The 25562-nt window shown below is 39.3% G+C and overlaps 2 protein-coding genes across 5 annotated transcripts in view; both read right to left on the reverse strand.

Moving 5' to 3' along the window:
- Positions 1-16742, reverse strand: part of rab41 (RAB41, member RAS oncogene family) — a 37814-nt gene extending 21072 nt beyond the window's left edge. Inside the window, exons 1-2 of one of the 2 annotated variants that reach the window (XR_005635292.1) lie at positions 16380-16742; positions 2297-2355 (exon numbers count right to left, since the gene is read on the reverse strand). Coding sequence is in view for 1 of the 2 variants with exons in the window: in XM_039766139.1 (XP_039622073.1) it covers positions 2297-2355; positions 16380-16458 (138 nt within the window). In the remaining variant the exon portion in view is untranslated. The remainder of the gene's footprint in view (positions 1-2296; positions 2356-16379) is intronic. The other variant, XM_039766139.1, reaches the window with a different exon arrangement.
- Positions 16743-22810: 6068 nt separating this feature from the next.
- Positions 22811-25562, reverse strand: part of LOC120537300 (beta-arrestin-1-like) — a 32870-nt gene continuing 30118 nt past the window's right edge. For all 3 annotated transcript variants that reach the window (XM_039766142.1, XM_039766141.1, XM_039766140.1), the window contains one exon: positions 22811-23734. In XM_039766142.1, the coding sequence (XP_039622076.1) occupies positions 23632-23734 (103 nt within the window). In that variant the 3' untranslated portion in view covers positions 22811-23631. The remainder of the gene's footprint in view (positions 23735-25562) is intronic.

Genomic DNA, 25562 nt, shown 5'->3' on the forward strand with positions numbered 1-25562 from the left:
CTCAGCTTACCCTGACCGGACCTTGCAGCCAAGGAGACAGTTATCTGACAGGCACCACCATTCTTCTACGGGTCTAGGTCCCTGCCACTCCATGGCTATAACAGGGCTTCCACTCCAGATCCAAGTCTCAGGTCCCCAAAGGCCATGGCGCTCACAATGGGGCTCCTAGTCCAAGCCTCACTGACTCCCGCAGCGAGCCACCTGCACCAACTGGTTATTCCAGCTCCCCAAGTTGCTCAGCCAGAGAATTCCTCCACAACGGCCCCTGAGCAGTTGCCAGCAGCTCCCTTGTTGGGCTCTTCCATCACCACTGCCTGCCTCCATGTTCACGGTCTTTCTCACACCTGCACCAGCTCTCTTTCCTGTGTTCCTGCCTGATTATTTTTCCTTTGTTTAACCTCCACTCTGTTCTTGTCACTGGATTTTCCTTTTTTCTCATGCTGGCTCGTTCTTATTGGCCTCCGTGGGCGTAACATCATAAGCGAACGCCGCAGGAAGCCAATGAAGGAATTGAGACAGACCATATCATCCTGCAGGCGCACCTCGCCCCAATTAATCCACCAACTCCCCGCAGCTGTGTGAGCTCGCAATTCCACATAGAATGAGCTGGCTAATTAATTATGCATTTTAATTAATACAGAAAGTTTCAAATATAATAATACAGTTTGAGAAAATGGAATGTGAATTGTTTTATGATTATGTTTTTCATATGTAATGCATGAATAAATTGCATGTAAAGTAAAACTGCCTAGAGCAATTCAAATAGTGAATACTGATTAAAAACAGATTTAACATTTAAGAAAATATTGTATTTGACTTGTTTTACTAGGTCAGAGCAGCCCCAAACAACTTATGCTTAGACATTTTTGATCTTTGAGTAAAATTTCATTAATTGCAACAAAAATTTTGTGAGACATGTTTAACATATAGGGCGGCACGGTGGTGTAGCAGTAGTGCTGCTGCCTCGCAGTTAGGAGACCCGGGTTTGCTTCCCAGGTCCTCCCTGCGTGGAGTTTGCATGTTCTCCCCGTGTCTGCGTGGGTTTCCTCCGGGTGCTCCAGGTTAGGTGCATTGGCGATCTTAAATTGTCCCTAGTGTGTGCTTGGTGTGTGTGTGCCCTGCGGTGGGCTGGCGCCCTGCCCGGGGTTTGTTTCCTGCCTTGCGCCCTGTGTTGGCTGGGATTGGCTCCAGCAGACCCGCGTGACCCTGTAGTTAGAATATAGCGGGTTGGATAATTAATGGATGGATGTTTAACATATACAAAGGCATAATTAAACATACTGTGCACTAAAGTACAAAAGTTATTTTGTGAAACTACAGAATTTTAAGGAACAGAGAAGCCAGGGTATACTGTAGCAGAGTAATGTACAAAGCTAAGGGAAAACTTCAATTTCAGTCTTTTTTGTGTAATAAAAGCAAGTCTTGTACAAATTGTAAACAATCTAATGTAACCAAACTAAATTATATTGTACTCAGTCTTATAGGAGGAGGAGGAGGAGGTTAAGAGCATTTGCTGATACAGTGCATTGCTACACCCACCACATAACAAACCACCTCAGGATCCCAGATTAGGACCCAAGTGCAGCCATGCAATGGGTGACACCTCAGCACCACACTAGTGAAACAGTGTGAGGTTTTTTTTATGGTGGCTGGAGTGCCAATTCTGCTACCAACTCCCGATCATTTAAATCTAATTAAATAAAAAAAAATCGTTGCCCATTTTATTTTTCATCTAGTAAATTCATTTCTAAAAGTACTTTTGAAAGTGATTCCTATTAATTAAAAACAAATAATGCACAATTTCCAACCGCATTTTTCTTTTAAGGGGGTTTGAAACACTTTTAACTATGAAATACTGAAAGAGTGACTTATGTGAGAAGAATAACCTGGAAGTGTAATTTTCAGTTCTTACACAACAGAATTTCTAACTTCCTTTTTTAATAGGTAATTTCCAGCATATTAAATGTGATGCATAAGAACCTACCTGCAGATGTCAAATACAATTTAGTCATCTATCCCTTAGAGGGTTGTAGTGTGTCATAGCTTAATCTGACAGACACAGACATAAAGTGCAGCTCAAACTGCAGAATCTATTAAATCTGGGTTTGAGCTCACAGCTCGAGATGTGAAAAGCAATCATTTGCTACAGTGCCAAGTACAGCTTGTTCTGTTGTTTAATCAGAAAAAGAAAAAAATAATTTCTGGGTAAAGAGAAAAATAAGTAAATAAAATGCTTAATTGACAAATCAATTTTATTTGTTTTGCATCAAAATACAAGTAATACTTAACATTTTACCTGATAGGTGTTGTCAAAGCTGTCATACATGAATCGGGTAATAAGAGATGTCTTTCCCACTGTAAGAAAACACATAAAAAATACATTTAATGTAAGGTTTTGCTTGAAATACTGATTCCAACTTGAATAAGTGACATCCCAGTATACCTTACATATACTCAGGCACACTAGAAATCACAAATACCAACAAACCTTACTATCTGTAACAGGTTTTGGTTGACAATTGATCACAGATTCCAGTTTCTTTTAACTAATCACAGAGTCTAAGCATTTTTTGGATGCAAATTGTGCATTACATCAGCAAACCACCAAGGATGGCAACTTGAAAACAGGTGTAAACTTGGATATATGTTTCTGAATTTATTTTATGGTTAACTTGCAAAAGGGTTAATTGTATCAATTTATCAAATTAATCAATGTAATATTTTTCATTTTAGATTCCAAAGGTTTTTTTTTATAATAAAGTCATAATAAGTCATAAGAACATAATTTGATGTAAACAGGTCATTAATTTCTGTTTTAATGTATATTGGTTATGTTCTCTGTGGTGCGCTGGTGCCCTGCCTAGGGTTTGTTTCCTGCCTTGCGCCCTGTGTTTTGGCTGGAATTGGCTCCAGCAGACCCCCGTGACCCTGTAGTTAGGATATAACGGGTTGGATAATGGATGGATGGTTATGTTCTTCAGCAATTACACCAGTTTTTGTGCTCTCTCTCTCAACCATGTCAGGCAAGCATAACTACTCTAACAACTGGCTGGCAGGTGTTTAACTGTACTGAATAGATTAAAACGGCATTTGAATAAGTTTCCATAAGCAACCAGTGGTAACATTTCAAGTCTTTACCATTTATTAATTTAAAATGATCTTAGGGGAAGTTCACTTTACTTGAAATGTGGGTGTCTTATAGTGGTAACACCCATTTTAACCTGTCTTTGTACACATAAATATATTAATAGATGCAGATAAAAAAAAATACTGTGTCCCCAAGAAATCCTTACAACTATAAAAACCCTATACTTTGTACCTTGGTCTTTTCTTTTGATGCAACAGTCCAAGTATACTGAGTTGACTTAAGTTTCTGTAATTATTTCAACTGTTACAAATAGAAGAAAATTAATAAATTTGCATGTTTAAATGTAAAAAATTCAGACATGAGCGTCAGTAGGCTTTGCGCCCTTGGAACCAAGTTACCCAAACTATTCTATACCATGTTGATCTTTCTGATCATAAAACAGGTCATTATGATAGCAATTGACAAGAAGAATTCATAATTAATTGTAGATTTACAGTATTTGAGAATTCCTCTAGAGTGCATCTTTCTCTTGCATGAACTGGCTTAAAAACTACTCAGCACATTGTCATCTCATAACAGGCTTAGGTTTCGAGTTTTATAATTGTCCATTCAGCTGTTTTAGATCTAGTCCATCCTCAAGACACTGTGACACACAGACTGACACACGGCCATCATCGAGATATTGACATTTTCTGTATCAAGGGACACTAAAATGTCGAGATCCATCGAAAATCAGAACATTTTTGATGAATCTAAAACTTTCGCTTCTCCCTTATAGATGATAGATTATGGTGGGTGAGGGCACAAAGCAAAAATAACTACTTATGCGTGACTTTCAATGTATGCAGATTATCTTGGCTTTAACAAATCTGTGGGGATTTACTCTAATACAGATGCACAAACTCAGTTTTCCCCAAGGCCAATAATTAATGTCTATTATTTTACCAAAATATTGGCCGATATGCCCAGCTTTTGTTGGAAGGGGAATTTGGTAACATACAAATAATATTCACCTTTTGTTACATACATTTTAAACATTAATGTATTTATTTTCAAAAATGATATTAAAATGTAACAGTGACACAAACTACACCTTGGTCCATCCATCCATCCATTTTTCTGACCCATTTATCCAGATCATAGCCATGTTGTGCCAGTGCCTATATTAGTAGGCAGCACTAAGAATAGGGTGGAACCAATGATGGATGGGTACCAGTTTAGCTGAGGGCACATCCACAGACATGCCCGCAAACAATGGGCCAATGCAAAGTCACTAATACTCATCTGTCTCCCCACAACAACACAAACACACACAGCTGGAAAACAGAATAACATTATTAAACTTCTGCTGCTTTTAAAATTTAAACTAGCTAGTGAATCTAGCAATTACTCTAAATGCTACAAACACCGAGTTCTAAAATATAAAAATATCTGTGATAGTGTACAGTAGTATTCCTTGACAAGTACAATCCCCTTGGGATTAATAAAGTATCTATCTATCTATCAATATACCGTATGCAGATAACTAAAATGTAAAAGTTTAAAACTGCATATGAAGCTAATTGATAAATTCTAGAAAAGTGGTTCCCTGCCTTTACTGTGCCCCACAACCCTAGAAAATGTTTGATTTATGTTCGCATCATTACATTACATTTGAAGATGAAGAAGTAAAACTTCTAATTTTTGAACCACATACAGCACTGCAGGTGAACAAACTGAACTAAAATTTATATAATGTATAAATTGAGAAATTTACCTTTATAAATCTCAATAATCTTTTAAAAGTGTCCCATGTGAAGCTTAGACACTGTTGACAATCCAAGGCTTGGGATATCTCATGAAGCATGAAACACCATGAGGAAATGACACATGACCAATGATTCAGGAGTTTGGGGGATTTAAGACCCCAGTGAAGAAACAGGTGTTGGCACACCACTAAGCAATAACATGTGCACTGCAGTTCAAAAATAGATGCGTTGCTCAGTTAAACCTGATGGACTACTGCCAGCAGAAGAGATGAGCAGAGTATAAGATGCAGGTGTGGCATCCAGTTAAGACCCCTCACAGCATAAATGACAAACCAACCACAAAATCAGTGACATTTCATGATCAGAGCCTGCACAGAAATCAATACAATACCTCACCCTTTGCTATGGATCATTGCAAGATTCAAATTCCATTTTCTTTAAAAAAAAAAAGTTATTCACCTTTATGAAGACTCTGCCAACAGCAAAAAACTCACAAGAAAATGTATTTGTGTGGCTCCTTCATGGGTGACAGTTAAGCACCCAATGCTAGATCCTTTTCATATTAAAGAACAGGAGCACTAATAAATGACCTGCAAATAACGGCACACTACAAGAGATGAAATGCACCAAGAGTTGGACAACGCACCTCACTCAAGATTGGCAAATCTTGGCGCAGCCTTTTCTTTGTTGCACCCCATTGAAATGCCACCTCGCACCATAGGTTGGGAACCCCTGTTCCAGAATATTAATATGAGTTACTTTAACAATCAGAACCATTTCAAATTTACTGCAGTGTAAGGTGACCGATTTTTTTTTTCTGAATGGTAAAAACTCTAAAGGAAACATATGTTCCATTTTTGAGGTTTTGCAAGAAAAATGCATGTATTATTTTGAAGAAGAGTCTAGCTGTGGCCACTACGAAAGGAACAGCAATGACATTCATCTGATTATCTAGTAAAATTGAGGGACAAGAATTAGTCTTGCATAAAAAATCGTAAATTACAAGTTCCACCTTAAGCACATTGAGGAGGAGTGTAGCCAAAAAGGGAAAACTGACACTGTAATAATGAACATTAACCCACACACTAGTGTTAAATGAATCACAAATAATGTCAATTTGGTTCCTTGGCAAATCTGCATAGCCCCTGTGTCCATAATGGTGTGAGGTCTATCCATTTGAAATACAAACATCTTTTTCCTAGATCAAACTATTTTCAAAGAACCCCAATGTTATTGGTACATTGGTACAAATGAAATCAACCTTAAGCTGAGAAAAGTCAACACTGGCATACATATTTTCAAACGGAATAACTGACTTGACATTTTCCAATCTGCTGTAAACTAAATTACTAAAAAACACAATTGGTATTCATCTCTAGAGTAAAGGTCATATGTTAAAACAACACTAGGAAAGCAATATAGAAAAGGAGGCTACAGGAGGAAATATTTTTGGATGAACAGGAAGTCATTCTGTAGTGTAGTACTGCCCTATAAAAGTGGCAAGATTGGTAGATTTCTGTGACAGTATTTTATCGAAGTGTGTGATCTTTTGGCTTATAAATACAAAACATTGCATGGTATTCAGTACTGTAACAGTATGGAACAGAAAGTGCAATACTGTAAACAGTGATTTAGGTTTATCTGCCTTGTTTTGAAATGAAACAAAATAATTATTCCAATTAGGATGGAGGCCAACTATTAATCTGTAACAAAATTCTGTGCTCAAATTGTGTCTCAAACATTGACAAACACTTTTCATTTGAATGCACACTAGCTTGGTATGTTTGCAATTTAATTCTGATTTTTGTGGTGTTTTTAAGAAATGATGTCATTGCTTTACTGAACTTATTAATACCTATACATCAGCTCTATGCCACACTTGTGTGTCACCCTATACAAAGTAGTGCACACCAACAATAAACCATAAAAGCATGATAACCTGATGCCTGAGCTGCAAAACTTGTTTAACGTAGTAATGAGAGCAATGAGACCTAAACTAAAGGAGAAAGTGCAACACCACATCACAAAGAAAAAAAACACAGAATATGATTGTGAACAAGTAACAAATAGGACATCTGTTTAAAATACAAAAGCTGGACACATTAGTGCCCAGTGCATCAGATAATTCCACTAATAAAGATGAAGAAAGAGGACCTCCAGAAACTGACTAAAAGGGTATCAGAGTGTATTAGCAGCAAGAGGCTAATGCTACTTTTGAGACAACTGTGCACAGACAGAATATAGACTCTGCTGAAATGAGAAAAGAAAGAAAACAGAAACCTCTAAAGGGATAAAAGCTTTAGGAAGAAAAGGCACCTAACAAGAAAAGAGAGAGATAAAAGAAAAGTCAAAAAGCAGACTGTGGGATGTTCCCAAAACATATGCAAATGAGCATAAGGATCTGAATAAACAGAAGAAGCTACCTTCAAAAAGAGCCATTGTAAAATGTAAGGCAGGAGTTGTGTACAACCAATGTACAAATCTAAACTTGGCATGATGATGACTGGAAGTTTTAGATGTTCTTGAAAAATCACATCCAAATCAAGAACTGTGAGAGATGGAATGTCACATTTCCAAACTGACTGAACGCTGAAATAGTTTAAGGGCAACTTTACATATTATGACATACAGGATGTTGCAGAAATAGGTTTCATTCTAGAGGACCAAAAATAGAAATGGGTTAGAAGTGGATGCGAAGAGAAGAACACTACAAAACCCAGGCAACAGACCTAACTTGAAGTAAATAGAAAAATGAAGAAGATGGAACAGCAAACCTGGATCTCACCAAAGAAAGCAGTTTTAGCCCTGAGCCATCAAAAATATGATCAACCACAGTTATACCATGCTGTATTCATCCTATACTGTACATTGCCAAATTATGAAACATGGCAATGTGGGAATGCCGACTTTGGCACAGAAAATTAGAAGACTTAAAAGATTGCCGTTTTATTCTATTGGCGATAAAGGTGGAGGATTTGGAAAAGACCATATTAGCTTCAATGGAGCTGCAAACAAATCCTAAAGTGTATGCTCAATGGTACAGACACTCACACCATCCGAGTTATTACAATTTAAGATTCATTTTAATATATTTTTATAGCACTCTTCACTTACTGCTGGTTCACTGTCACAAGTTCACAAGTAAATACAAGTACAATATTTACAAATTACTTATTACATAACGAATATTAGTTTAAATGCATAGGAAAACAAGCCATTTCCAAAATGATTAACACAAATGGATTTTAAGAATATCTGCACCCCTGAGCCTGTCACGAATTAAACAGAGAGGAACTTTTGGTTGCTGTCATTCTGCCTCCAGGTGTTCCATGTCCTCTGCCCTGTCTTGCTTTGGGTGAGATCTTCCGTCATCTTGCAGAAAAGTCCCACATACAGTAAACTGTCTTTCACTTTGGTATTCTTGAAGAAATAACTTCTAGAACATCATTTAAAGAAACAAGGAGTACAGGTAGTGGTGAAAAGGGCAACATAGTTCTAATTAAATGAAACCAAGGAACAACACTCATTTTAACATGGCCAGTTTATAATGGTAAGATAAGGATATATAAGGCCAAAAGGAAAGAAAGACTTTTTGGCACTCTTAAAATCCATCCATCCATCCATCCATCCTCTTCTGCTTATCCGGGGTCGGGTCGCGGGGGCAGCAGCTTAAGCAGAGAGGCCCAGACTTCCCTCTCCCTGGCCACTTCTTCCAGCTCTTCGGGAGAATCCCAAAGGCGTTCCCAGGCCAGCCGGGAGACATAGTCCCTCCAGCGTGTCCTGGGTCTTCCCCGGGGCCTCCTCCCGGTTGGACGTGCATGGAACACCTCACCAGGGAGGCGTCCATGATGCATTCTGATCAGATGCCCGAGCCACCTCATCAGACTCCTCTTGATGCGGAGATGTAGCGGCTCAACTCTGAGCCCCTCACCCTATCTTTAAGGGAAAGCCCAGACACCCTGCGGAGGAAACTCATTTCAGCTGCTTGTATTCGCGATCTCGTTCTTTCGGTCACTACCCATAGCTCATGACCATAGGTGAGGGTAGGAACGTAGATCGACTGGTAAATTGAGAGCTTTGCCTTACGGCTCAGCTCTTTTTCCACCACGACAGACCGATGCAGAGCCCGCATCACTGCGGATGCCACACCGATCCGCCTGTCGATGTCACGGTTTATTCTTCCCTCACTCGTGAACAAGACCCCGAGATACTTGAACTCCTCCACTTGGGGCAGGATCTCTCCCCCAACCCTGAGAGGGCACTCCACCCTTTTCCGGCTGAGGACCATGGTCTTGGACTTGGAGGTGCCGATTCTCATCCCAGCCGCTTCACACTCAGCTGCGAACCAATCCAGAGAGAGCTGAAGATCACGGCCTGATGAAGCAAACAGGACAACATCATCTGCAAAAGCAGTGACCCAATCCTGAGTCCACCAAACCGGACCCCTTCAACACCCTGGCTGCGCCTAGAAATTCTGTCCATAAAAGTTATGAACAGAATCGGTGACAAAGGGCAGCCCTGGCGGAGTCCAACTCTTACTGGAAATGGGCTCGACTTACTGCCGGCAATGCGGATCAAGCTCCGACACCGGTTGTACAGGGACCGAACAGCTCTGATCAGGATTCCCCGAGGGACACGGTCGAACACCTTTTCCAAGTCCACAAAACACATGTAGACTGGTTGGGCAAACTCCCATGCACCCTCCAGGATTCTGCTAAGGGTGAAGAGCTGGTCCACTGTTCGCGACCAGGACGAAAACCACACTGTTCCTCCTGAATCCAGGTTCACTATCCGATGGACCCTCCTCTCCAGAACCCCCGAATAGACTTTTCCAGGGAGGCTGAGGAGTGTGATCCCTCTGTAGTTGGAACACACCCTCCGGTCCCCTTTTTAAGAGGGGACCACCACCCCGTCTGCCAATCCAGAGGCACTGTCCCGATGTCCATGCGATGTTGCAGAGACGTGTCAACCAAGACAGTCCTACAACATCCAGAGCCTTAAGGAACTCGGCGTATCTCATCCACCCGGGGCCCTGCCACCAAGGAGTTTTTGACCACCTCGGTGACTTCAGTCCCAGAGATGGGAGAGCCCACCTCAGAGTCCCCAGGCTCTGCTTCCTCGTGGAAGGCATGTTAGTGGGATTGAGGAGGTCTTGAAGTACTCCCCCACCACCCACAGCGCCCGAGTCAGGTCAGCAGCACACCATCCCCACCACATACGGTGTTGACACTGCACTGCTTCAACCTCCTGAGACGCCGGATGGTGGACCAGAATCTCCTCGAAGCCGTCTGAAAGTCGTTCTCCATGGCCTCTCCAAACTCCTCCCATGCCCGAGTTTTGCCTCAGCAACAACGAAGCCGCATTCCGCTTGGCCTGCGGTACCTATCAGCTGCCTCCAGAGACCCACAGGACAAAAAGTCCTATAGGACTCCTTCTTCAGCTTGACGGCATCCCTCACGCTGGTGTCCACCAACAGGTTGGGGATTGCCGCCACGACAGGCACCGACCACCTTACGGCCACAGCTCCGGTCAGCCGCCTCAACAATAGAGGCGGAACATGGCCCATTGGACTCAATGTCCCCACCTCCCTCGGGACGTGGTTGAAGTTCTGCGAGGTGGGAGTTGAAGCTACTTCTGACAGGGGACTCTGCCAGCCGTTCCCAGCAGACCCTCACAACACGTTTGCGCCTACCAGGTCTGACCGGCATCTTCCCCCACCAATGAAGCCAACTCACCACCAGGTGGTGATCAGTTGACAGCTCCGCCCCTCTCTTCACCCGAGTGTCCAAGACATATGGCCACAAGTCCGACGACACGACCACAAAGTCGATCATCGAACTGAGGCCTAGGGTGTCCTGGTGCCAAGTGCACATATGAACACCCTTATGCTTGAACATGGTGTTCATTATGGACAATCCGTGACAAGCACAGAAGTCCAATAACAAAACACCGCTTGGGTTCAGATCGGGAGGGCCATTCCTATCAATCACGCCCTTCCAGGTCTCACTGTCATTGCCCGTGAGCATTGAAGTCTCCCAGCAAACAAGGGAATCCCCAGAAGGTATGCCCTCTAGCACCCCTCCAGAGACTCCAAAAAGGGTGAGTACTCCAAACTGCTGTTGGCATACGCACAAACAACAGTCAGGACCCTTCCCCCCACCCGAAGGCGGAGGGAGGCCACCCTCTTGTCCACCAGGGTAAACCCCAATGCACAGGCTCCAAGTCGGGGGGCAATAAGTATGCCCACACCTGCTCGGCCTCTCACCGGGGGCAACTCCAGAGTGGTAGAGAGTCCAGCCCCTCTCAAGGAGATTGGTTCCAGAGTCCAAGCTGTGCATCGAGGTGAGTTCAACTATATCTAGCTGGAACCTCTCGACCTCGCGCACTAGCTCAGGCTCCTTCTTCTTCGGAGAGGTGACATTCCACGTCCCAAGAGCCAGTTTCTGTAGCCGAGGATCAGACCGCCAAGGTCCCCGCCTTTGGCCACCACCCAACTCTTAAAAATACACCATAATTTAGTGTAATAATGTTGTGTATAGAGAATATGGCAATACCCACAAACTTGACAGAGTTCGAAAGTGGGAGAGCCAGAGTGGAAAAAAAATGATTGCTAAATAGATTAAGAGGAAGAAGACCTACCTGACACAAACTGATTTTGAAGTCAAACTGTGCTCCAAAGAAACTAAGTAAGTCAAGAAAATAGGGCCAGAAGGGGCATTTCTAAATAAACAGCAAAAAGTCAGCAGAATATTTTTAGTAGTTGCCAAGCAAGGCAATAGGCAAAATTACATCAGATTTATGGATAACAATGGCTCTTATCTTCTGTGTTTAATATCTGAAATAGTCAAGAGGGTGCCTGGATAATGTTAATGTAGCCTTCACCAAAACCCATCTGAACCCTTATTTCTGAGAAAATACTAGTTCATATAAAACCCTTTGAAACATCTATGGAAAGTAGAGATAGTGCCCATGGAATATCAGGTGTAGAAATGACAAAATGTAAAAGATGCCTTATGCAGTTTGCTGACTGGTGAATGCAAATAACAATAGCTTGAATAATCAGAAGCTTCTTTATCTTATGTTAGTAGAGAAGTAAGCATGGTAGTGTTAACATAGTTGTTCATTTTAGTAAAATAGAAAGCAGCATTTTGCATTTGAAAAAAGGGACCAACAATTATTTTGAAAACACAAAACAGCTGTTTGGGCAGCAGCCCACTTCCCACATTGAATAGTATTTTTGAGTGCTATTACAATAAATAAAGTTCTATTTATTCATTTGTGCCTTGGGGAAAGTATAGGGTCATTTAAAGTGAGGGTTTCATCCTCAAAGACTCTAGGAAGAATTACACTGGATAGAAAGGAATCAATTTCAATAGTGGCTGGATTGAAATATTCAGAAAATAATTGAGAATAGAAACCATGTTTTTATTCTTCTTTACGCTTACAGCAGTATGCTGTTTTGATTGTTCTACTGTGTTTCGGTGATTATGCGATTCTGTTAACACAGTATGAGTTGTAATAATAGGGAGATGTGCCTTGCCCTTCGATGCACTGAAACACTAAATAATAGATCAACACATGTCATCAACGGTGTAGACATGCCATATTAGCCACTTTGTTTGAATATGGCATCAATATTTACTTGCTACAACTGTTGTTTGCATTGGCAGCCCATATCCCACAGTCCTGTATGCTTAACTATAGATATGCATAGGTCGCACCCCAGCACAATCCTGGTCTGTATACATCGGTTAGAAAATGGACAGATGCTTGGACTGATGGATGTCTATAGAAATTCTTATTACGGTCTGAGAATAAATACAAAGACTCTGTTCATTTATCAGAGCTCTTTAGGACACTTGTTAAAAGCGACTGACTTTGTTATCTTTCCATCTCTACTTACGAATATGTCACAATATAAGTTAAATGATTACACCTTATTTAAATGGTGATGTTATTTCTTTCTTAAAGCACACTGAAAACAGTTTCTGGATTAATTACATAATGGGACAAAAGTGCCAATAACCCAATCGTGTGTGTGTGTGTGTGTTTTACTTTTTCTTCTTTTTATTAAATAATGTATGACTCTTGCACTCCCTGCCAAAATTTTCATGTGCCAACACAAAAGCATTTCCAAACATGATCTCTGCCGTTTTCCTTTTTGACATGTGTTGATGCAGTGCTGCAAGTCATTTTTATATTTAGTTTCAACTGAGATTTTATCATGTATTATTATGCCTTCCTGAGTAATTTGTCTAGCTGCAGTCACACATGAGTGAAGTACTGACTTTCCTGGTACTACTGAACTACTACTGTAAAAATGCTGGTACCATTACATTTTCAGAACATTAGTACTGAAATATTTTTTGTGAAATCTCTACTCTGATCCATTTGCTGTATATGTACCAATCCACACTACACATTATCAAACCATTTTTATGCTGGTTTTCAGCATTATAAGCAAGACCAACAAAAACAATGTGAAAATAACACCTCTGATGTACCTGTGATGTACTACTGTCTCTACTATACAAGGCGTTGCTTTAAACCATTTTCCAAAGATTTTCAAAAAGTAAGATGCTGTCAGAAGGTAAAAAAAAAGTTTTTAGTCAGTCTGTGCCTTACTTTAGCATGCAATATTTTGTTAAAAATGCATACCAATAGTTTTTTAAAAAATCTATAGAATATAGTTTAGCTCGGAGAAAATGAGTAATGACAGAAAATGCCTAACAAAGGAAATTTTATTTTTATTATCAAATATGAATTTCAGCGCAGTCTACTTTTTCTCTGAATACTTTTGCAGGTGCTGTCAGTTTTGTATAGGTTTTACTGTTCATATTCAGTACACTGCCAATTACTTAAGAGACTAATCTATAACTAATAATGTATGAGAGTTTGAGAGTTAAAATAAAAACATGAACAATTAGGTTTGACACAGTAACAAAAGCAGTCTGTTTAACAGTCAATCAAGTAATTGTACTTCTTGCCAGTGTATTTCTTCACTTGTCACTTTAGTAATGAACAACATACACCTGATTAATTAAGCTGCTGCATACTGTTACACAATAACTCAGGAAAATAAATACACAGCCTATGCATATTATATCCAGCTTTAAGTATTTAGCTCCACAAAGCAAACATTTAACTGCTAGATTTTACAGCAGAGATCTGCACACACACATCTTTGAAATCTCCACTGGTGAGAAACAGTGTTCAGTACTAGTAGGTGTAAGTCACTGATCAATGCACTGGTGTTCTGTTATATGTTTGAGAATCACAAAGTCAAACTGGTTTATTTTTTAAGAATGCTTACTAAACTAATAAGATGATGGCTTATTTTTTGTTACCAGTGAGAAATAAGATGCAAGTTGTCTCCTTTGAGCTATCTTTATTATAATTAAAACTCCAACTGAAATGGAGTTAACCTGTACCCTGAGCAAAAAAATCAAATCTCTATCATTTCACTGGAGAACACAAACAAAAGACCAAAAGAGCTGAAAACAGCATTGACTGTTGGCATCGTCAACACTTTGCAATGTTTTTCAGTGTTATTTTGATAAGTTAACTCAATTGTTTCAAACAGAATGGCTCTCTTTCTTAGTTGCCTGCCACATTCTATTTTTTATATTATGTCATATTATAAAATGTGTCTTCATGGACCACTGTCAACTATGACAATGGAAAAAGGATTGCCTACAATAAGCTGAAAAGCAAACCCAACTTATCTGAAAGTGTGACTTCCTTTCATCTTCAGACATTTCTGTAGTATGAAAATAATCTATAAAATTTTAGGTGAACCATTTCCTTAAGTGTACATGGTTTAAACATGAATATCTTATGATGTGTATTCAATTTTTCAGCAAGATTTTCATAACACTGAGAAAACACGACAGGGATCTCGTTGTAAGTAGTTTATGATATTTTGAGAAGAAGCAGTATTTTCTAAAAAAGTAAAAAGGCTAGGTAAAAGAAATTTAAAATATAATCACTGGTGTCATTGACAAGTTAGAAAAATAGCTAATTGTCATGTAATTTAAGCATGCTGACAAAAGATCATATTAAATACAGGAAAGAGAGAAAGAAATTGACAGTTCAACGTTACATTTTCTAACCCCTTGCTGCCATCACACACCCTCCCAAAAAAGCAGCAGACTGGCATACAGGCAAATATAAATTCTGTTATGTTGGAAGTGGAATAAATTAAACCTTGCACACTCCACAAGGGAACTGAATACCTAGACATAAAACATACTTTCTTGGTTTGTTAGTTGAATAACATTACCTCACAGTACTAATAATGTTGGACACCCTCTTAATAATTGGTTAAGATTCCATGAACATAAAATGAATTTAATTTCTATGGGAGCTGAATCTTACATTAATGGTAAAGGTACTGTATTTAAAATGCTACTCTAATGTTGTTAAAATAATATTCTGCAATTCAAGGCCTACCTTTGGTCACTTATTTGCAAAGATAAAAAGGTGCGGTGCACATTACACCAAATGAGTATACTGAAGACGGAGGCCTACAAGGCTTGCTCTCAGTTTAGGTGCAGATTTTTTGTTAAGCAATAATGGAAGCGATGACTTTAGATATACATTGTCTGAGGTATCAGGTTATAGAAAGGAAGAAAATAAAACTTAGATGTTGAATTATTGGGCTCATGCTTCATGCACTTAACATAGATGTTGAATTATTGGGCTCATGCTTCATGCACTTTAACGCCACTGGAGAGACTCCCCACACCCAGCTTCACAGAACCTATGGTCACGATCTACTGATGCCCAATTACAGGCACATGGCAGACAGCTGGATCTGGGAGAACGGACAGAGCCACATACCGAGCATAAATACAAGAATACAAATGAAAAACCAATAATCAGGAAGCTAAGGCAATATTTGCAAGAACAAGAATGGATGTCTGCAATTACTGTGCGCCATTAGAAAGAAAAAAAATCCAAAGCAGCTTATCCCAGGAGTTTGCCCCTCCCAGTAATATCGCACAGGTTTTGATGACAAAAAGCCTTTTTCGTCGTTCCCAATTATAAAACCTCAAATAAGCAATAATTTAATGAAAAAATATTTAAAATCAAAATAATTATAGAGTATTTCGATTTCACATATTTTGCTTAAGAGCTATTGCCGTAGCGTTTTAATCACGTAAAAGAAAGTACTGAATTAATTAAAAAATAAATAACTGAAATAAACAATATGTTGCCGACACCTCAACCCCCTCTATTTTGCAATGCAGAAGGGCTATACAAACCACTCCCTGGTTGTTTTAATGCAAAAAAAAAAGCACTGATGGGGCATGGTATTTCTGCAATGAGAAAGGCCTGGGTACTGCCTAGGCACTCGGATACCCTGAGCTATCAGTAATTTATACCCTACACCCCACCCCCGCTGGCATCCTTATCATCTTCTCCATCTTCATCCTCTTCCTCTTTCACCCACTGTCTTCCTTCCACGTTCATCCTCACGGGCCTTTCCATCCTTTCCCTGCTTCTGCGGCCCTCATTCACACGCAGTCCTCGATACTCACCGCTCTGCTCACCCAGGAAAACCAACTTGAATTTTCGCAGGGGATTTCCAAACTCTCCGCCGCCGGTGGTAGTGGACATCTTTTCCGTTGTCTAAACGAAACACCTGCCTGTCTGCTTGTCTTTCTTTCTCTGTGTCTGTTTGTGCGCAAATCAGCGCCACACAGCGGAGACACACACAAAACCACAGAAAACAGACTTAACAGGAGAATGAGATATTGTTGGAATGAAGGGATAAATAAAACCAACAACAAAATCCAGATCTGAAGGATCCAACTTTCATGCAGACCAAAAATCGCCAAAAACAGATCGCTAGTTATCCTTCTGTTCGCTCGCGTCACTTCCACTATGCCACTCGTACTGTCAGCACGGGCGAGGCGATGACGTAATGGAAGGGCGGTGGAAGTGTGAGAAAAACCATGACGTCATCTAGAGCGACAATCAATTGGCTGTAATGTCCTATGAGACGGGTGTCATTGGCTTCCTTCCTACTGGCTCTTGGAATAACAGTTTCGGAGTATATTTGGAACAACTGCGAGAGTTTCTGTAATTCTGACCTTGTCTTTTTTGTTGGCCTTTTTAAATGATGTGTGTCAATTTCAAAAAAGTCAGTTAAACATGCTTACTTATTTTGCAGTTATGGTGAAATTTATTTAAAGTTTCGATATCAAACAAGTGGTAGAGTCCATATACTAGAGTGTGTGTAGAACCGAGGGATTTGATTTCAGTTCTTTTGGAGAAGCCATGTATTTGCTCTGTGTGATTACGTTTTCCTCCTACGTTCCAGAGATGTGCAGGTTAAATTAACAGGACACTATAGGTTAAAATTAATCAAGGATAGCCGTCTGGTTTCCATATGCAGCTTTTTTCCCCCCTATAGTTATAAGAGCCTGAATCAACATCGCTACTTGGGAGAGCCAAGGTACAGAATGCCCCCATGGCACTAAATGATTCATCAAACTGCAGTTCACTTTGACAGGGAGAGGTTGCTTCTCTGATGAGGCAAAGCATAATGACGGAAGGAATGGTAAGAAAACCCAGATTTGTGGAAGCCATCTCCAATGCAACCCTCCTGTCCGCACTGGCCTAACACCGTGTGTTCAAGGATTGGACTTACCAGTCTTCTAGAGTAACATCAATACCTTTAATAGAGTAATTTTTATTTCTGTACTAATCCATTTTATGGTTTCAGCATGTGCCCATCAGTGGCTTCATTTGCCCACAGAGATTTATTATTTTTGTTATTTTTGGGTTATCATATTACAGAATAGCTAAAATATTTATGCACTGATAAATATATATAGTAAAACATATTTGGAGAGCACTCAGCATGCTGATCAGATTAATCAAATATGTAATTTTAATTAAAGCAAGGTTTTAAGGTGTTTCCTGGCTTTGACAAAAGAAAGAAACATACTAAGTAAGTAAGTGAACTTTATTGTCATTCATACCATACAGCAGTATAACAACGGATGCATAGCTGAACGAAATTGCATTTCTCTAGGCTCAATGTGCAGACATAAAAGACAAGTGTATAAAAGACAAGTGCACGCAAGACAACATACAGACATTACAAACATTTCACTTCTTACACAGAAAGTAGGTAAGACAGCACAAGGCAGCACAGTACAAGCAATAAATACAAAAGATATATATAAATGCAAGCCAGTCAGTGGGTGAAATATAATATGAAAGAAAATATTGCATATCGTTTCACAGTGATTGTGTTATTGCACTATATGGATTCAATATTTATACGTAATATATACAATTTAATATTGTACAGTATTACAATACAATATAATGTAAACTTAAGACCTATTTGTGGTCATAAAGTGCACAGTACGTAAGAGAGCAAAAGGACAAAGGTTATTTAATAGAATTTAGTATCCTGGTGGCCTGGGGGAAGAAGCTCCTGTTAAATCTGGTCATTTTGTAGTGCATATTGCGGTAACATTTTCCAGAGGGCAGAACTTCAAACAGCCGGGTGTTTAGGATCTTTTATGATTTTAATGGATCTGCTCTGGCAACGTGAGTAGTGTAATTCTTGAACAGATGGGAGTGAGGAACCGATGATTTTCTCCACTGTCCTCACCACTCTTCAAAGTACTGTATCTTCTGTTCAGCGGCAATGCAGCTACCATACCAAACTGAGATGCTGCTGGTCAATATACTTTCTATAGTGCCTCTGTAGAAAGTTGTGAGGACAGGATAGGGGAGGTTTGCTCTTTTCAGCCTTTGGAGAAAATGAAGTCACTGTTGTGTTTTCTTGACAAGAGAAGTGGTATTTGTGGTCCATGTCAGTTCATCAGTAATGTGCACTCCCAGAAACCTGGCGCTTCTCACTGACTCTACACTGTTTCCATGGATTGTAAGTGGCCGGTGTGGCATGTGCTTTCTTCAGAAATCGATGATCTCTTTTGTTTTGTTGACATTCAGTGCCAGGTTGTTTTTTCCACACCAAGGCAATGAGTTGGTTAACTTCCTCTCCGTATGTGGAGTCATTGTCATTACTGATGAGGCCCACTACTGTTGTGTCGTCTACAAATTTTATGATGTGATTCAAGTTGTAATTGGCACAGCAGTCGTGAGTCAACAAGGTGAACAGTAGGGGGCTTAGAACACAGCCCTGGAGGACCCCAGCGTTAATGATGGTAGTCTCAGAGGTGTTTTTTCCAAGCCAAGGGGTTTGTCTGTGAGGAAGTCTAATAACCAGTTACACAAAGGGGTGTTGATGCCTAATGGCTCCATTTTCTTTACCAGGTGTTGTGGGATGACAGTATTGAAGGTGGAGCTGAAGTCAATAAAAAGCATTCTCACATGACTGTTCTTATTTTCCAGATGAGCCAGTGTTAGATGGAGTGCAGTTGCTATGGCATCATCAGTGAAGCGATTTGGGCGGTATGCAAATTGAAGTTGATCAAATGAAGCAGGCAGTCTGGATCTGATGTGATTTTTGACCAACCCTTTGAAGCACTTCATCATGATGGGTGTGAGTGCTATAGGGCAATAGTCGTTCAGTAATGATGTTGGTGATTTCTTTGGCAGTTGAATAATGGTAGTGGCTTTGAAGCACTGAGGAACAATGGCTTGTTTTACGGAGATGTTGTAGGTGTCTGTGAGAACAACTGTAAGTTGGTCAGCACAGTCTCTGAGTACACACCCTGGTATGTTGTCGGGACCTGCAGCTTTCCGTGGGTTGACTGTGCACTGTGCTCTCCGAACATCACTGTGGTTGAGACAGAGTATTTTATCGTCCATAGTTAAAGGGGCTTTTTTTGCTGTTGTGTTGTCCTCAAATCGGCTAAAAGATATGTTAAGTGTGTTAAGGAAGTCTGTGTTATCATCACAGGGTGGCGGGGAGGGTTTATAGTCCATAATAGACTGGATGCCTTACCATAGGCGCTTGGGATCTTTTGAGTCAGTGAAGTGACTCTGGATTTTATGCCCATAAGCACATTTTGCTGCTGTCATGCCTCGGTTCAAGTTAGCTCTAGCGGATCTGAGAGCATCTTTGTCTCCGGATTTGAAGGCTGTATTATGTGCTTTCAGAAGGGCATGAGCCTCCCTGGTAAACCATGGTTTCTGGTTGGCATGTGTGGTGATGTTCCTGATCAATGTCACATCCTTCACACACTTGGATATAAATCCTGTCAGACTCTGCATACTCCTCCAGGTTGATGTGCTGGTTAATCGTGACAGCCTCTCTAAACACATTCCAGTCCAAGCATTCAAAACAGTCCTGGAGTGCTGAAAGTGCTCCCTCTGGCCAGGTTCGTATCTGCTTTGTAGATGGTTTGCTTCTAGTCAGCATTGGTCTGTATGCAGCAATTAGCATAACAGAGAGATAATCCGAGTTTCCAAAATGGACACTGACAGCTACATTAGTCATTATATGAATATATGCAGAGAGCAGCATGGTAGTTTGCATTGTAGCCACATAGCTCCCATGATCTGAGATTTTATGCTTGTTCCATATGTACTGTAAGTACGTTTTTGGCTTTTCTACATATTACAGTTTTCAACCAATATTCCAATGTTCTTTGTGCCAGATTAGTTGGCAAGACTATGTAGAGTTCTAATGACCACAGGCCAATGATACATCCAAATATACTCAAAACTGCATGAGGTAAATACAACTCCTCAGTTAAGTTCACCATATAAATTGTGTGTGGAATTTGTTACTTTGTAAAATTGGATGTATTTGTTATTCAAAGGCAGACATGCTCTGCATGAGATGTGTCTCATTTCATAATCTCCTGATTTGTTTGAACCGAATAGATGATGGAAATTATTTATATATTTATTTTTATTATACACAAATAAATAAAGGACACTAATCAGTACCACATCCCAAACCTTTATGATTCATATCAGTCAACATGCATCCCCTGTTCACTATGAAATTAGAAAACCCAACATGAAGTAGTCCTCATAGATACTAAATTATCAAAAACAATGATAGAGGCTCACCTTGTTCATTTTTTATAACACTTATTAATTAATTACTTCTTGCCAAATTCTGAATAGCTGTGTTCCTCTTTAATAAAGCTTGATTGCATTTAACTTTAAGTAAAACGAGACATTCTTTTTCTGTTTTTAAAACAGAACTATGAATAGTGGGTAAGAAATGTACAAATTGAGCAAGAAATCACAGTAAGTGTGCAGTGCAATATATTTCCATAGATGTTTTGTGACAGAATAATTTCTCATTAGATGATACTCCAAATCATGCTGTTTAAGGATATGGATGAATCATGGATCCAAATCTGTCTAACAAATAATCAAAGGTTTAAAGGAATAATCAAAATGTGAGGAAGCCCCATGCTGAACATGCAAACACCTTACAGATACTAACCTCACCAGAAATTAAGCCCTGGATCCTCAAGATGTAAAGTAGTAATGCTAACCATTCTACCAGCCAACAGCAGTGCTGGTAATATAAAAAAATAATTGAAAAAAAAAAACCCTTCTAACTCAGAGAAGAGCAGGTTTGCTCTGTTCAGCAAGTAAATCTGTTCCTAAAGAGCCAGCCATTTGGGAATGGCCTGTCTCTACATACAAGACAAGTGCCCTATGTTACCAGAAGGAGTCTATGTACCATGTGGCAATGTCATGTATGAATAATTCGTCTAATGCAGTCATCTTCCACTGAAAAAGTACTTTGTTTCTCATGATTACTCATGATGCTTACTGACTAAAACAAAATTTAAGATTGCCTTTACTTATTTTGATCTCTGCTGTAGAGGTTGAAATACTCATACCTGTCGCAGCAAGCAATTTGTAGTGAAATGTTTTAAACTTTTGCTATATGTTTACATTCTGTTTTGCTTACAGATGTCAGTCTCAGGAAAGAAGTACTTGTGTCCTCCCCAGATCCAATGGATATCCTGGATATAATGTGTCTTCACAGGTCTAATATGGCATTTTCCGCAGTTTCTATTGCCATTGCGCAGCCCACCTTGGATAAAGCTCTAATTGCATTTAACTTTCTCTCTCTTATAAATGATTTCCATGTGCTGAGATAGGTGTGAATAGCAAGTGACATTAGACAAACATTTTACAATACGGAAATATTTCTGTGCATTTACAAATAATTTATCCCGACAACATTAGTAAAGATTATAACGTCTTTTGTAAGTAATGTCTGCAAGATTTTCTCTCAGCTATTTTTTTTAAAACAGCATAAATGTGATGTTTAGTTAGGTCTTTTTCTTTGCCCTGTGGTCTTTTTCAAAAAAGATGATTTGAGAAGAATAAAGTTTGCAACTAATGTAGTATTGTATGTGCTGCTCTTATTGAAACACTCATGCTCATTAGGCAGTCAAATGTAAACATTTGAGCATTCTGCATGTTGGTGTCCATTTATTTTACCTCTCTTTTTATTTTTAAATTTTCTCTGCTAATAATCACCTTTTATCATGCTTTAAAGAAAATTGTTTATTTTGTTTTAGATTTTTATTACATAGGGATGTGCCATTAAATCTGTTATGATCTTAAACTGATTTTTCCATTTTGTAGTGCCAATTTTCTGCAAAACCATACTTCAAAATGATCAATTTTCCTTTACTGTTCTTAGTGATTTACCAAGTTTTCACAGGCATATGTTGCTTTAACAGCTGTGAATATTTGGTCACATTAGGTATTGGTTTGAAATCTTAGTTTTATTTTTGTGCAATCTTTCTTCACATTTATCTAGTTCTTAACTTCTATCAACATTTATTTTGATTCAGTCATGTTTAGGCCATGGTATATGCTATTTGTATACGGCTACCTTAAATACTCCACAACCCTAATTTAAACAATATATTAATTGATTTATAAATGCCACTTATGACTTGAGAAGCAATTTAGGACAGAATGAGTTTTCTTTACCTATTTGTAAAAAGTGAAGAGTTTAGCTTGTGTTCCCAAAGAAAAACAACACAGAATCTGAAGGAAATATATTAATAGTTCTTACAGAATTAAACATCAACAATTGTTTACTTGAAATACAAGTTCAGTTTATTTATTTAAAACCCAGCATTTTATTTCTGCCATTTGATGGGAATATCTTGTGACCACGTTTAGTGCATTTGGTGTATTTTATTCTTCTAACTACTTATACAAGTTGCTTACATTTGCTAAGCCATCATTTCATGAAGGATTTTATGGTCAGGCAGCACCTGAAGATAGTAGATGGTGCAGCTGAGCCACATGACTATATCAGACTATCAAATTAATTTGCACGAAAGGACAAGACCCTATGTGACAGAAGCACACACATACAAGTCAACAGGGACAACATAACAGCTAAGTTGTAGCACATCGGTTTGGATTAGATGGATGGTGGAAAGGTGAACAGACTTCTGTTTTTTCTTGAATTAATTAATTGTGAGTTACGTCAAATACAGTTCTTTTCCTCAATACATATCATTTCAGGGTTGCTCTGTAGATAAGAAGTGTCTTGAAGGAAAGCCACACATTTCAATTTTACAGCCACCAGAGAGCCAGTATGCAAAGATCACCTTGGAGCTGAATGGTGTACCTATGCAAATGAAATGTGTCAGGTTTATCTACATGTGTGGTTCTTGATTCAGAGTCCAGGTAAATTTTTCCATCAGTCAATTTATTTTCTTTCAGTCTTCTAGGTTTTGACTAACTCCTTGTGGGATATGCACTTATTCATTTCTCATTCCATCTAGGTTCCATTTTGTCTGTTCACCTTGAGGAAGGTACAGTATATGTCAGGGCAGGGCAGAACTTGACAGGTTGCTAGGCCTCTTTTTCTGCTTCTCCTTCTTCTTTTTCTTCATCATCATCTTTTTCTCCTTTGATTTTCTGTCGCGCAAATTCTTCGATAATAATTTCTTCTTGACTACAATTAGTAAGAAACAAGCATCAGACAATTAAGCAAGCAAATAAATAAACTTTCTAATAACTATCAATAACCCAAAACAAGTGATAAACTCACTTAGTGACGTGCAGATACTGCTTTAGAGCAACATGCTCTTTGACTCATCTCAAAGAGATTACAATTTACCTACAATTTTAGCTACAAACCAGCTTGAGGTCACAGAAATGTAAAAAAGTTTCAGTTTTTCCACCTACAATTGACATGGGACTGGAAGTTTGACAGCATTCATGATACTTATATTTATCTAATCAGGTGTTATAGTCTTGCTTGGATTAATGTTCCAAGCCTTGCTACAAATGATTGTATGGAATTATGAATGAATCTCAGGAAACAACACACTTCTAGCGAACAGGGTATCACTGGTCATACACAAGGTCATAAGAGACCCAAACCATTTGTAGAAGAGCAATACAGAACTCTTATCAGTATATTAGGAGTTCTCCAGTATGTTGGATGGCACAAGGTGGGCTTCTTGTTGCATAAGTGGCATTATGTAATCATTTTTTTGGAAGGATAGGGTCAAGAACTGCAGAGATACCAGGGCCACAAGACAGATTTCTAGAATGGCTAGTCCTTATCGTGGAAGATACTGACTTGTTGGGGTTTAAAAGCTCCTTTTGATGACCATTGGCCATCTGAGCTTGGAGTCAGGAGGTGGGCAATAGTCAAGGGCTCAATTAAAAGTAGGAGCAGGGAGTGAAGAAGTAGTGTTGGTAGAAGATGAGCAGGATGCAATGAGTTGGTCCTGCAAGTAAATAAACATAACAAGGTAGTCAGGGTGTTTCACTTGTACAGGTACTCTACTACAAGCCCACATGGATATGATATGTTTGTTATTTACCCTTTATTTGTACCTTGTTTTCGATGTCTCTCTTACCAAGTCTAATTTGCATCTGTGTACACATGGATGTGTGCATGAGTGAGCCCAGCATTGGACTGGCACCCTGTCAAGGGCTGATTCTTACTTTGTGTTCAGCTCTGGGTATCATGAACATGATTTGGATTAAATACATTTGAGGCTATTAATGTTATGCTATGTTATTACCCCAAATAGCTTATGTTGATTGAAGTTCATAATTTACAGTTTTGTTGCCTGCCACCAGGGTGTACTGTAGCACTGCATAATAAGCATCCTGGGTTTGAGGCCTTTCTTAATATTTCTGAACTTTGTCTTTGGCCAAAGATAAACTACTTCCCATTGTGGGAAAAAAATCTCCTTTAAAATACATGCCGTGGCAAAAGCAGCATATTGGATTTCTACTCTATTTTCAACATGGTGCCTAAAGTCTTTGTTTTAAGTGGATGCTACAGTATGCCATGGATTTCGTGATGGAGGATTAAGGCAAATGTCAATTTCCATTCATGGCCATGAATTAGATAAGCATTTGCAGAAAATATATGGATGGTATATGTTCATGCCAGTATTAAGTCATGTGTAACACTCACACAAACAAATGTTTGAATTGCAATTTGTAAGGACTGGCTGATACTGAAAGCAAGGCCGAGCTTGTGCTGTGTCATCCACTCCTTAAAACTGGGCTGTATATAAATGGCTGGCAATGAAGTTCAAGATAATCAAGTGTAAACAGTGCTGTTCTTTGATTTCAGTGACTCTAATGTTTTCACATGGTTATGAATAGCAGGTGTAAATATCTGTGTGTATTGGGGATAGAGAGAATTGTCAGAACAGAGTCATGGTACTCTCTCCTCAGCTACCCTGGAAAGTCATTATTTAGGAAAAGATGTAGCGTCACAAATAATATCTAAAGACAGCACTTTGATTTTCTTG

This window comes from Polypterus senegalus, chromosome 10, assembly GCF_016835505.1.
Source record: "Polypterus senegalus isolate Bchr_013 chromosome 10, ASM1683550v1, whole genome shotgun sequence".
Taxonomy (NCBI): Eukaryota; Metazoa; Chordata; class Cladistia; order Polypteriformes; family Polypteridae; genus Polypterus; species Polypterus senegalus.